General features: G+C 35.4%; 1 protein-coding gene across 1 annotated transcript in view; it reads right to left on the bottom strand.

Annotated features, from left to right (window-relative positions):
- The window catches only part of FAP (fibroblast activation protein alpha), a 73,026-nt gene that overhangs the window by 30,565 nt on the left and 28,839 nt on the right, over positions 1 to 13,622 (bottom strand). The window contains exons 11-14 of the mRNA XM_037044582.1: positions 12,279 to 12,414; positions 8,528 to 8,572; positions 2,758 to 2,862; positions 2,589 to 2,659 (exon numbers count right to left, since the gene is read on the bottom strand). Coding sequence (XP_036900477.1) covers positions 2,589 to 2,659; positions 2,758 to 2,862; positions 8,528 to 8,572; positions 12,279 to 12,414 — 357 coding nt within the window. The remainder of the gene's footprint in view (positions 1 to 2,588; positions 2,660 to 2,757; positions 2,863 to 8,527; positions 8,573 to 12,278; positions 12,415 to 13,622) is intronic.

Raw genomic sequence — 13,622 nt, 5'->3', positions numbered from 1 at the left:
CACATGTTCATCTAAATTACTCTATTAATAAATAGTACTTGAACTCAATTTATAAATTAATAATAAACGAACTATTTACTAATTGGCACTTATGTACATAAATTGCTACTGTTTATAACTGAATTTTGTGTGCTTACTCTAATTTTCAAGTCATAAAAAATTAAATTATGCAGCCTACTCTTTTTTATTATAGGAATACTATATTCTGATTCATTAGCTATAGCCACAGAAAATAAACTATTTGATTAATGTCACCCATTTTTCCCATGATTAACAGTTTACTAATTCCACTAAGCTATATTATTTAATTTTGTCTATGATTCTAAACACGTTTTAAGTTTATTTTGCAGTTGCCTTGACATTAGATAAGCTTCCCATAAACCAGAAATAGTACAGGACATGGAGAAGCCAAAGAACTTATAGGTACATGGGCTCGAGGGGAGTGAGGGTAGGAGGTGGGGTGCAGTGCAGAGGTGAATAAAGTGGGGAGATGGGACAACTGTAACAGCATAATCAATAAAATATATATTTTTAAAAAGGAAATCAAAATAGTCCAGGGATGTCAGGTAAAGCATAGGGAATGTAGTCATCAATATTGTAATAACTATGTACAGTGGCAGGTGGGTACTGAAAGTATTGGGAGGAACCCTTTATAAAGTCTGATCCTCTAACCACTATGCTATACACCTGTATATACACCTGTAAACTAGTACAAAATAATGTTGAATGCAAACTGTAATTGAAAAATAAAATTTAAAAAAAGGAAACTCGCCCACATTGGGATTCCATTCAAAGGAACATGCTAATTTACTCAGATGCAAAAGAAGTCACAAGAGACCATACTTGTTACTTAAGTATCTGGAACCTAGTTCTAACCTGTCTTAATATAGCCATGAAGTGGGAAATCCAATTTAGCCGCACGATTTTTACTCTTCTGGAGTTCATGTGAACATTACAAAGTGTCCATCCTTTTTATTTTTTGGAAGAGCATAATAAGATATGAAAAGTTTGGAATAACCAAGGTTTGGTTGACAATTTTAAATTCTTGGTACCTCTCCGCCCTCACTGTCATAAAATTCTTACTATTCTCCAATAAAAGGAAAAGGCAACAGAATACAACTCACTCCTAGTATTAAATCTATCTTCTCTACCAGCGTCCTTCTACCTGTCTTTACTAACTTCATGCGACTCCAGTCATCACTTGTACTTGCCTATGCCACATCATCTCAGATTATTTGTGAATAAACGACTCAGATCTTTTTCAAACAGCCCCTGCAGTTTTCTTATGTCAAAGGCTTCACAACTGTCTTCATATCTAACACAAGAGCATCCATGTCCCTCTCTCCTCTCCCTTCATCCTCACAGCCACTCATTCACCAGTCCTATTCAGCCTCCCTGTGTCTTTACTGTCTCTCTACCTTTCCTCTCATTCATTTAACAAATATTCATTGAACCTGGGCTCTGTCAAGCACTATGACAAGTGCCAGGGATGCCAAAAAAAAAAGGGTGGCATAGTTTTTCCCTTACAGTCCGTATTTCAGTTCCACTGTGCTAATTCAGGTCTCTGCCACCTCGGGCCTAGATTATGACCATAGCTGGGTCTTCCTGCTTTCAGTTTCCCCTACTTTGCAAACATATGTCTGAAAGTTCCCATCTGTTTTTATCTTGTCACTTCTCTTACACTGGTGATTTTAATGGCTGCTCCCTGTAACGCTCAAACTCCTTTGCTCACTGGTCAAAGAACTCCATGGACTGGCAATGGTTTCTGTCCGGTTTTAGCCAGTGAGCCTGAACTAATAACCCCTCTCTTTTGTTGTTAGAATTCCAGCAAATGGCAGGGGGATTATCAGGGAGACCCTGAATATGGACTTTATTAGGAGTAACAGAAAGGAACCCTACACCCTTGATTAAAGAAATTTGACTAAAAATGGTTATTTTAGGGTGTTTATTTAGACTGTATGCAGGGCGGACTGAAAAAGAGAGGCTGAAAGGAAGAAGTCCCGTGTCAAGGGGAACAACAAGAATGTTCCATTTAGTGTGTTCTACATTTGAACCCTAGCTCTGCCCCTAACTTTGTGGCCTTGGCCAAGTTAGATTTCCAAGTGTCAGTTTTCTTACCTGTAAAGCTGGGACAATCATTTCTACTTTACGTGACGTGGTACACAGTAATTGCTCCGTAAACAATAGGTGTCACAAATAATACATTGCTATAACAGCGCGTCAGTGCACAATGTTTTATATCTATGGGCTGCTCTCAGTGGCCATGTCGAGCTTGCTCATTATTTCAAGTGCTGGAGTAAATTTTGTCCTTAATACCCTTAATACCAGTTATTTTTTAACTTAGGCTTTTATATAATTACCTATCAAGCGCTGGAAGGGAAATGACCACTTACTATATATTCTTTCCAAAAAAACTGTTGACTAGATTTTAAAGAATGTGCAGTCTTAAGAAACCCATAGCTGTCCGAACTAAACCGTAGAGCACGGAGCATGAATGCTGTTAACGGAAGGAGGTGGGCCAGGATCATTTGTACACCCATCAGCTCATTAAACCCTGATTGGTGCAGCATGCTTCATGCAACACTTACAGTGAATCCCGTGTTACTCGGAATATATTTATGGCCTCCCACTTGCCACTTGTAATTTGAATAGCGTTTTCCTATAAAAAGACAAACATTATGTTGTGTGAAGCTGAGTGTTATTTGAGCAACCTCAAGTGAATGATCTTTGAGGAGATAAATCTTGGAAGGAACATACCACATTGTCTTTGATATAGTGAATATGTTTGTAGCCATCTTTGTCGCTAAATATTTTGTAGTATGAAGTGGCATCATAGCTGAAAACTGGTGCTGAAACAAAGAACTGAAAAAAACCCCAGAGGTTATGTTCAAAAGGCAAACCAAACTAAATCTATAGGTTTTTTAAAAGGAATGTATATAGGAACCTGAATGCCTTCCCTCCCCTACTGTCCGTCACTCACATCTGAAATTGCATCTTTCAGCTAGACAGATGATTTTTCTAGTGATTCTAATAGGCACTTACACTTTCCAACTATTATTTAATTGGTACCTCACACCCCTGGGTTTAAAATACTTAATTTGATTGAGTTTCTATGTTCTGAGATTATGTACTTTAAAATAGAGTTAAAGGAATCACACATGAATGTTGATATTAATCAAGTCAAATCTTCAAAATGTGGTATTTGACCAACATGTGCCTCTTATGAAGGCTGATGGCTCTTTTAATTCTTGACTTGTCCAGTGCCAAGTACCTAATATGAATGATTCATTGAAGACATTTTAAAGATTAAAATATCATGGCCTGCTAGCCACAGTTTTAAGGGAGGGACTTGAGAGAAAAATGTTACCTAGGACAAGCAAGTGGAGGGTTTACTCCTTGAGTTCATTAGCACCTGATTTTTTCCTAAGGACCCTGCTGGGAACCCCCTAAAGAATCCCTGACACTCAGCTCCATTGTGCCCTGGAGCCCAGAAAGCCACACGTCAACATCCTGAGTGGTACAGATAACTAAAATCCTGCCAATACCCTTATACCCAATTTTAGCTGGCACTTTTTCCCATTACAAGTATAAAATTATAGGGTTTTGAAAGGACAGGAAAGCGGTGAAAGGCCTACATGAGGAAGCAGCTAGTCTACATCACTCAGAGTCAGTATTCCCACACATAATCCAAAACCAGCTCTTTCTAGCTAAGTGCCTTGCAAATGGCAGTGAACCAAGATGGGCAGCTCCTGTAGAACTGACCAAGCAACAACCACCAAAAAACTACCATCATCTTTTAACTACAAACACCTGTCCTGTTGACACCCAGTCTGAGACTCCCTTTTGAGCAAGAAGAAAACAAGGAAAGTTGATGTTTGCTTCTTTAGTGATGGCCCCACGTATGTTCTGATACTTGATGCTTTCTGATAAAGTTGATGACTATGATTGTGTGATTTCAAAATGCAACTCACTTGATGTAGTATCTGCAGTGTTCTGAATGGTGTTCCCTAACATTCATTTCCATCCAGAACTTCAGAAGGTGACTATCATGGACTGTATGTGTCTTTGTATTTCTCTCAAATCCACATGTTGAAATCTTCCCCCAATAAGATGGTATTAGGAAGTAATTAGGGTTAGATAGGGTCATAAGATTGGAGCCCCCATGAGTGAGATTAGTGCCTTCATAAGAATCGCCACAGAGTTTGCTTTTTTTGCTCTGCTCTCTGCCATGTGAGGATACAAGCCATTGGCAGTCTGCAACTAGAGGAGTGCTTTTCCCAGCACCTGACTCTGCTGGACCCTCATCTCAGACTTCCAGCCTCCAGAACTGTGAGAAATACATTTCTGAGGTTTGTAAGTCACTCAGGCTATGATATGTTGTTAAAGCAGCCCGAACTAACTAAGATAGTGATGCTATTTAAAAATAGGATCTTTACAGATGTAATCAAGGTAAGAATCAAGATGTGATGACATTGGAATAGGGTAGGTCCTAAATCCAATGACTGGTGTTCTCTCAAGATGAGGAGAGGACCCGAAGGGACACAGAGAGATACAGGCCATATGAAGATGGAAGCAGGGATTGGAGTGATTTAGCTGCAAGGTCAGCAAGTCCAAAGATTGCCAACAGCCAGAAGAAGCTGGAGGAGGGGCAGGAGGGTTCTTTCCTGGAACTTCCAGGGGGAGCATGGCTCCACCGACACCTTGACTTTGGACTTCTATTCTGCAGAATGGTGAGAGAATGAATTCCTGGTGTTTTAAGCCACCAAATTTGTGGTACTTTGTTACAGCAGCCCCAGAAAACTAATACAGTGTTCTAAATCTTATCACTTTGGTATAAAAATAATAAATCTTTAACAAAATCGCAAATGGAATCATGAGGAAGAAGTGTTTCCTTGCATGATCTCCTTATTAGCCTCATTAATAAGACCAGTCTTGGCAGGATTTTGTATATTGAGACTAATAACTCTAAGTGAAATTGACAGCCAAGAGTCCTAGGTATAAGAAATTCCAATCTGCAGTTTTGTAGATGGAATTTCATTAGTGTATGTCTGGCAAAAATCTTTCTCTTATTTTAGAATGAAGTTCCTGCCTTCTTAGCAAATGATCATATACTTAGTAGTAACCACTTCAGAGTACCCCCTCTCACTTAGGGCAAAATTCAGAAACTGGCTATGTTGTCTTAACTGCCAGAAAGGAGCCGAGGTCACAAAATATTTCATGGTGTCAGAATTAAAAAAAAAATTTACTCCCATCTGCAGTCAGTTGAGAAATTGGAAAAAAGCTTTTGTTCTTGATTAAAACTTAAATTTTTATTTTCACTGAATATAGAAAATAACAGGGCAGATTGCTATGTCTTAAAATATTAGAATCAGGCAAGCAGGAAGAATATTTTTGCTAAGCAGAGATTGTTATCTTTTCCCTTTTTACTGCACACATCAAAGATAGCTGCTTTAGATGAACAGGTAGCTTGGATGAGGTAAAGAGAGTGTAAAATATTTCCTCATTCACTCTGTCAAAGCTAGGTCCACAATGCATTTGCACTTAAGTGCTTCTGGCAACAAGTCACACCTGGACCCTAGATAATCGTGTATAACGAGGTGGTCCTCAGTTTTAACCAGACCTCTTCATAGGTCACTTTATCACGCTTAGATGTTTTGATAAGTTACTCATCTCTATGTGCAAAGCCTTTTAAAACATTTTACTTGGCAAGTAAGATTATTTACCACCAGATAATTTTTTGCTATGGTTGGCAAATGACCTGAGGTCCTACTTACCTAAGGCTGATGTCTAAACTGAGTCCACATTTAGTAAAGCACAGACTTTTAAGCATCAAATAGAAAATTTATTTTTCCACACCCAGGGATTTTGTCAACAGCCTAAAATAGGTGTAGTGTATTGCTTAATTATTTTGAAACAATTTAAATGTGGCTTTGTAGTCTAAGCATTATGCTTGCAGTGTTCTCCAAAATTCAGCAATTAAATTCCAGATTCTTTGATTTAATCCCTGCCCCTTCCTGTCTGTTCTCTGCAGAGCAAGAAGAGATTTATTTAAAGCGAATTTGTTGTTGTTATTTTTCTGATCAAATACCAAAAAAGTTTGTCTATTTTCCTCCAAGTTAGGACGTGGATTATCTCGCGCTGGAGGAAAGAAAGTAACAGGTAAAGTTCTCCAGCAACTACTCGATAGCTTTGCTCCTGCAAATAAACAGGCCCATTACTTCCAGCAAATCATTTAGTCTCACTTTTCTAATCTATAGGTAATCTCTAAAGGCCTTTTCCAGTTTAACTCTCTTGGACAAGTTCTAAAGGAAGAACTCTGAAACTGCTCTTTAAATTTATACTGACACTTTGTCTGCACTCCTCATAAATATTACCTGAACAACAGTCAAGAAGACATATTTCTGGGCAATTTTATTAAGTCGCTGATTTGATTATCAGTCAAAGGAAGCTGTGCAGTACAAATATGACAAATGAGTTAGGACTGTGCAAAGTTGTGCCCTGACTGTTTTCAAAAGACATGTCTGAACATACAAAATCGAATGAATGACCTCAGCAAAGCAGTTGCCTTGGGAGAGTGTGGACTTACTCTTAAAAGCTATCATTGCAAACATTTTTGGACAATTCCCTTTCTGGTATTTACAAAGTTTACTGATTCTCGAAAGCTATCAGCACAGAGAATTTTTGACAATCCTTCTTCTGATATTTAGAAAGTTCACTGACTGTGGAAAAATTTTAAGAGATTCAGATTAGTAAATAAGGAAAATAATGTTTCCCAATAGAATTTTAGCTATAGATATTAAAGAGATCTGGTACAAAAGCATATGTTGCAGATAAGTAATTTATTCATTCACTAGATTTATTTTGGCATGGCTTTTGATTTAATGTAGCACTTCATCTTCCCTCAAACGACATATATGTTCCTCCACTGAGGGTATTTAAAATAGTGTCTACAGCTTTAGAAGGCAATTTGTTTATTCATTCATTCATTTATTCACTCATTCACCCATTTATCCAGCTAATGTTTGATGAGATCGAAAGGCTGGTGATGCCCTGGCCTGGTGGCTCAGTTGGTTGGAGCATTGTCCGTACACCAAAAAGTGGTGGGTTCAGTTTCCAGTCCAGAAGGTTATAGTATCATTGTTTTTCTGTTTGTAAAATCACATCATTCATGTTCCTTCATAGTAACCTTAGTTATATTTGTCATCACAGAGAACACAACTAAAGGAAGATTCAAATCTTTGTTCCTCTCATTCTTGACTGGAAATCTTTATAATGGGAATGAATTCATGGATTAACTTTCCTCTTTCTTCAAGTTTTCAAGCACTGATCTAAGAATTACCTTTCTGGAAGATGAGCTTCTGATTGACCAAGAATCTAAAAAATTTAGAAAATCCTGTTCTTTCACTGAATAATAATTTTTCCTGTGTTAGAACAATGACAAAGAATAAATTCAAGTAGAACTTTCCCATTGTTTAATGACTTACACTTATCCTTGTTACTTTGTTATTTTAGAATATAGTTTACATTTATTACATATAATTCTTTAGCTAATAAATAACGGTGAAGACTGAGTAAAGATATGCAAGCTAAAAACACTGGATCCAAAAAAAGTACAATAGAGTTTTTAGTATCTGAATACTTTTACTTCACAATTTACTTTCTCCCTACCCATTTTAATTCTAAATTTCTACAAGACTTAACATCTTAGAGTTGGCTTTTAAATTTTTTGTTGTTCTTGTATTATGGATTTATGTGTTAAAGCAAGTCATAAGAATTAATTCTTTCTTTAATTGTGTCCAAATCTCAGAGAAACAAACTTTTTTAAAAATCCAAATGATGGTTGATTTTAATCATATATTTGTGTTAAGTGACAGCAACCACAGAACATTCACTTATGTCTTATTTTATGTATTTTATATAGGATATAGTGTACAATTGATATTTTCCTAAAACATAATTGTTTACATTGAAAATCTCCATAAATCACTGAATTAAACTATTCCCAAAAATCCAGATATAAATGATCACAAACCATAACAAAACACAAATTTTTCTATTTGCTACCATTTTACTTAAAACCTAGACTAAGTATATATATATAAATTTATTTATTTATTATAGTTTATAATAAAATTTAATAAGAATTAGGCTATCTCTAAATTACCAAGGATACCCAATGTGTGTATTTTTTTCTTGAGTTCAAATTGCTAATGATTACTAAGATCTTTTAAGGCAGGTCAGGGATTATGTCTCCTTTTCAAAATTATCTTTACTGTATTTGTTTAAGAAGCAATAATTATAAATATCAGAGTCAGTTGAAAAAGTTAAGGTTGGAACACGAATAATTCTAAGTATATAGACACTGAAACGTCTAGTACAAAATTGCTGAAGGGATCACTACTGTTGGGTTTTTTACCTTGATATTTTTTCTATGAGAAAAGGTTTAAATACATTTCAAATAGTTCTTTGATAGCAGAAAATCTGTTGAGTTTCAATAAAATATAAAGAAAAGATAGCAAAATCATACTCCACCAGCCCATCCAGTTCTGCTTTCTTCTACATGCTCCTGGCTCTAAAAGAAAGAAAGAACACATCAAGCATAGTATTAGGAAGACAGTTTTTCCTAAATATAATCTGGACACTTGAACAAATTATGCTGCTTCATCAGACTGTAGTATTGCTAGCCAACTAACTTCACACTTGAATTTCAGATGACTATTTCCAAAATCTTATACAACAGCACATGTATAATCTAAAGGCTAGATTTTATTGCAAGCCTTTAATATTCTGGTTAAATTTCCTATGACATAGTGACTGGAAGTATCACAACATTAATGAAGGCCTAACACAAACCAAGTACTTGGTATCATATAGGTAAAAAGGCACTTTACAGTGGAGTTTAGGTTAATTTGTTTTTCTTTTCTCAGTCTTACAAAATAGGTAGGAATCTTAAAACTTGCACTGAAGCTTATTTTGGTGTATATGTTGGCATAATACAAACAATCATTTACTGAACGAATATTCAGAAAAGCCTAAAAAATATGAGTAGGCTTTTCTGGACAAATAATTAGAGAAAGGTTAGTAAATAAACTGCAGGTGGTTCAGTATGTTGAGTGAAGAGCGACTTTGGGAAAGAAAAGATATGAGTGGATCCAAGATATCCACAAGATCTCTGAGAAACTTTTATACCACTTTAAGAAGTTTAAAGTTCTCCTGTAGGTAAATCCTTTGATTTGGAAAACATAATTGTGAACACTATATAGAAACTAGATTAGAAGTGGGTAAGATAGAAAGAGGAAGAGAGATTGGTTGGAAGGCGACTGTACTATTTAGAAAAGCATGATAAAGACCCAAATCTAGGTTGCGTTAATACTGACGGAGCAGAGAAGACGTATCTAGAGATACTTAAAAGTTTAAATTTTCAGAATGAATTTGACAGGCAGCCAGTAACCGAAATCTCTGGTATAAATAAAAATTACTTAAAGAGAGTAAGCAGAGAGTTGTGACAAGGAGTGTAAGATAATTAATAACTATTTCTTCTTCTCTGCTAGTGCTATAGCAAGATTACATTTCCCAGGGCCCCTTCCAGTTGGATGTGGTCATGTGGTAAGTTCTAACCAATAGTGTGAGAGCAAAAGTGACTTATGTTACTTCTAGGCCTAATCTATAAAAACCTCCCATATGTAATCTATATTCTTTCCTCCCATCCCCCAGATGGATGTTGAAGGTCAGGTGTGAGTAACCTTGGACTAGCCTTGGAAGTCACTGGATGAAGAGAGAGCAGAAATGCCATTACCCGAGATCTAATGACTGTGTAGGGCAGTGCACCCCAGCCCCCTATACCCTCACCAGTCTCCAGTTACACTTTCCTGGACTCACTATTAGATGTGTACATAAATCTACAAAAATTTTCTACTCTATTAATCCACTGAATTATTAGAGCTGGTCTGTTGTTGTTGTTATAGCTGTTAGCCTACCTTGCAAATATGTTAACTTGGAGAATAATAAGATTTCTAGAGAAGTCAGAAGAAGAGATGGAAAGAAAAAGAACAGTTAGTAAAGTAGAAAGAGGACCATGAGGGAAGTACTGTCATAATTAAGAACTACAAATAGGTAGTTACAGGATATTCATGGGGATGTAAAGTATAGTACAGGAAATGAAGTTGCCAAAGAACTTATGTGAATGACCCAAGGACATGAACAATGGTGTGGGGATTGCCTGAGGAAGTGGGGGGTCCTAAATGGAAGGGGGCAAAAGGGGGGAAATTGGGACAACTGTAATAGCATAATCAATCAAATATAATTAAAATATAGTGTAGTTTAAATTTTCTCCTATAGGGATAAGCCAGTGACTCGGAGAGAACAAGACTTGAAAAAAATAGTGAAACATTTTGATTTGTTACTTTTAGCCATAAAGATGAAATTGATTTTAATCCCCTTTTCAGAGAAGGAAGAACCATATGAAAGATGTTTCTTCCCCAAGTTATAAATTTCTTAATGAATTTCATTAAAATAATTATATTGTAAGTAATTATTGCCAGTTTCCTTCACTTTTTTGTTTTGCATATATCTTCAAACATTAATAAAATGTTGCCAGGTCACTTAATTTTAAGTGTTATTTGTTTTAAGCACACACACACACACACACACAACATCATGAGTCTGGTTGCTGGAAAATTCAATACTCTGTTGTTCTTAAATCTAAAAATGTGCTCCATATATTTACCAGATTACTTTGAAAAAGAGATTGTTTTGAGATCCTAAGTTTATTCAAACCTGGTATTCTAAATGTAATTACTGTTTTGGGCCCAAAACTAAAGTTGATATTTCAGGGAATTCCACATCTTATTGAATGAGCATCTATATGTTCTATCAGTTTGGATTAAAGTTGTCACTGGCTTTGATAAATTAGAATTTTCAGATCCTGTTTTTAATTGCCTGGTTTTAAGAGCTAAAATGATATCTAAATAATCAATATTATAGTTTTAAACTAAAAAATTAAAACAATAATTTCTAACACCCAGGTTCAACGAAAACATCAAGGCTGACTAATCAGAACAATGATTTCTAATTAACTAACACAATCAAGTTAATTCTTTCTTTTTTATTTTTGCCTAGGATACTGCATTAAGGCCAACATCTTTCTTTTGTATATCAAAATATAAATAAGATAAAAATAAGCTTCTAACATATTTCATCAAAATTAGTCAAGCTTGTTACAGACACAGTAGTGATTTAAAAAAATATTTTTAGCCTGAGTAACTTGACTATTATAGTCCTGATATATTTCCAAACAGATTCACAGGATTTTTTCCTTGCAAAACATAATGTCCTAATTTCTAGATAGAACTCAGTGATTTACTTTGATTGCCTGTGCTTCTTTTCTTACTTCATAAAATAGGTTTATCCTACATTTGGTTTAATTAAACATTTCTTTATAATTAGAAGTCTCATGAAATGTACCCGTCAAATTTCCTATTTAAAGAAAGCATTTTTGTATTTCTTCGTCTCTAATGTGAGTGCTTATGAACAAGCACATTTTAAAGCTTTCAGATTGGTGAAGTAGTTTCCTGACTCATTAATTCAACAGATTATGTTTGGATTTGAGTGATAGAAACAATTAAAACTCAACAATAAATCTGTGCCTACTTTTCAAGTTTTTTTTTCTCCCTAAAATTAGCACAGTATGGAGGGCGCTCCTAAGACAGGATTGCAGGATAATTTGACCTAATAGTTTATCTCATTTTCTACTATCCACTCTTGATTTTAAAACAAAAATGTTTAGCTTTCTTTTGATAGTATTCCTTTCCTTTAGAATTTTTATTTTTGATTTTGACATTGAATAGAATGTGCCATCATTTGCATATTATCTCAGTTCTTTTGAACAGAGCATAGCTGTTTCCCTTATAGACCCAGATTATCTCTTCATCTTCAGTATTTTTCATTTTTAGACTGCCAATTTTGTAATCCCAAAAGGATGAATTTCCATACTAATTCAGAACCAAATACCTGATTTTTCCAAAGTAATGTTATTTGATTAGTTTTGTTCTCTATTCTAAAACCAATGCTAACGCATTCAAGGAAATAAGAAGTCTCTTAGTTATAGAAATAAATAATGAACTTGTAGATATAGAATGTTTTTATTTTGTCTGCTTTTGTAAATCAGGAGTCAAATGCAGTAATTCCGGCTTTGTAATATAACAGTTAGCTATAAGTCAGTCCCCACTACTGAACTTTGACCTTCACAAAGACACCTCTGCGGTTTCAATATAACCTACCTTGGGACAATCCCATGCCTGCCAGTCTTCCCTGAAATCACATATTGACAAGACTGAAACATTCTGAATTCTTTTTAGCCACTGCAGGCATATTCGATCATCAGTAACCCATGTGAGCCAAGTGAAATAATAATCACTGCAAATAAGTCAAGACAGAAAGTCACAACCATAAACCAATATCACATTCAAATAATTCCTTCATTTTGGCTTGCTGAATGATGTATTTTTATTATTAAGTATTTATTCCATTGATGAGGAAGGCAAAACTTTCTTTTTTTCTGCAGGATAAGTTTAATGTATCTGCTGACATTTAAAGAATACTTATTATGAGAGTTCATTTATCTAATGGAATTACTTTGTCATTCCATTATTGGGGAGTTTCCTCCCCAGTTTGGACTTTGACATTTTAAAAAAGAATTTAAGGCACAAACCCAAAGCTACTGATCAATGTACAGGAAAAAACATTAACTTAGCTATTTTGCATTGGTAACCTCAATTTTTCACTTTTTCACTAGTTGAGAGAGCCAAGTGTGGTCAAGTATCACCTTTCTCTCTGGGAAGATTTGTGTTGGAAGCTGAGCTGACCACGTTCAGGAGTTGAAGTTAGGGTTAATATAAAAATCATAAAGATGCACACGAAGTAACTCAATGGTGCTTGGCACGTAGTGGATGTCAATGACTGGTAGCAATGACTGTGTGAGGATGATCTTGCAGATAAAAACACACTAACGTAAATAACCCACAGAATTTTGGACACTGATGTAAATCACAGAGGTTGTAGGAGTCCCTAGCTCATATGCTGGCTTTATCTGCTCCTGGTTAATACTACCTCAGGCTTACTACCTAACATATCTGTGCTGCTGTTTCTATATAGACAGGGAAATGAAAATATTCCCAGTTTTAATGGTTGCTGTAAAGATTTGCTGAGTGCTTAAAGTGCTTAAGAACTATGCCTGCTATATAATGAACGATAAAAAATGTTAGTTATTACTGTTCACTATATTGTTAGTATTTTACAGATGGTCAAACAAGGTTTTTGACTTGACATGATGCTCTTTACAACATTCCCTTTGCAGCCTAAGGAGAATGACACACGCTCACAAAGATGCATTTAGTCAAGTTTTTATAAGTTAGGTTAGGGTTGGGAATAATGGATAACTCAAAAAAATAACAATATTTTTGATTAACCAAGAGTGGATTTACCTTGGCAAGACCTGGCAAAAGCTTATGATAAGACTCTTTCCCTTATTAGTGAACTTTTCATAAAGGTTTTATTTATTCATATTTACAGAGAGAGGAAGGGAGAGAGAAAGAGATGGAGAGAAACATCACGGTGTGGTTGCC

The sequence above is a fragment of the Sturnira hondurensis genome, unplaced genomic scaffold (genome assembly GCF_014824575.4).
Source record: "Sturnira hondurensis isolate 20B ecotype Veracruz unplaced genomic scaffold, ASM1482457v3 Scaffold0004136, whole genome shotgun sequence".
Lineage (NCBI taxonomy): Eukaryota > Metazoa > Chordata > Mammalia > Chiroptera > Phyllostomidae > Sturnira > Sturnira hondurensis.
The sequence above is the reverse complement of the archived record's forward strand: the minus strand, read 5'-3'. Positions and strand labels throughout refer to the sequence as shown.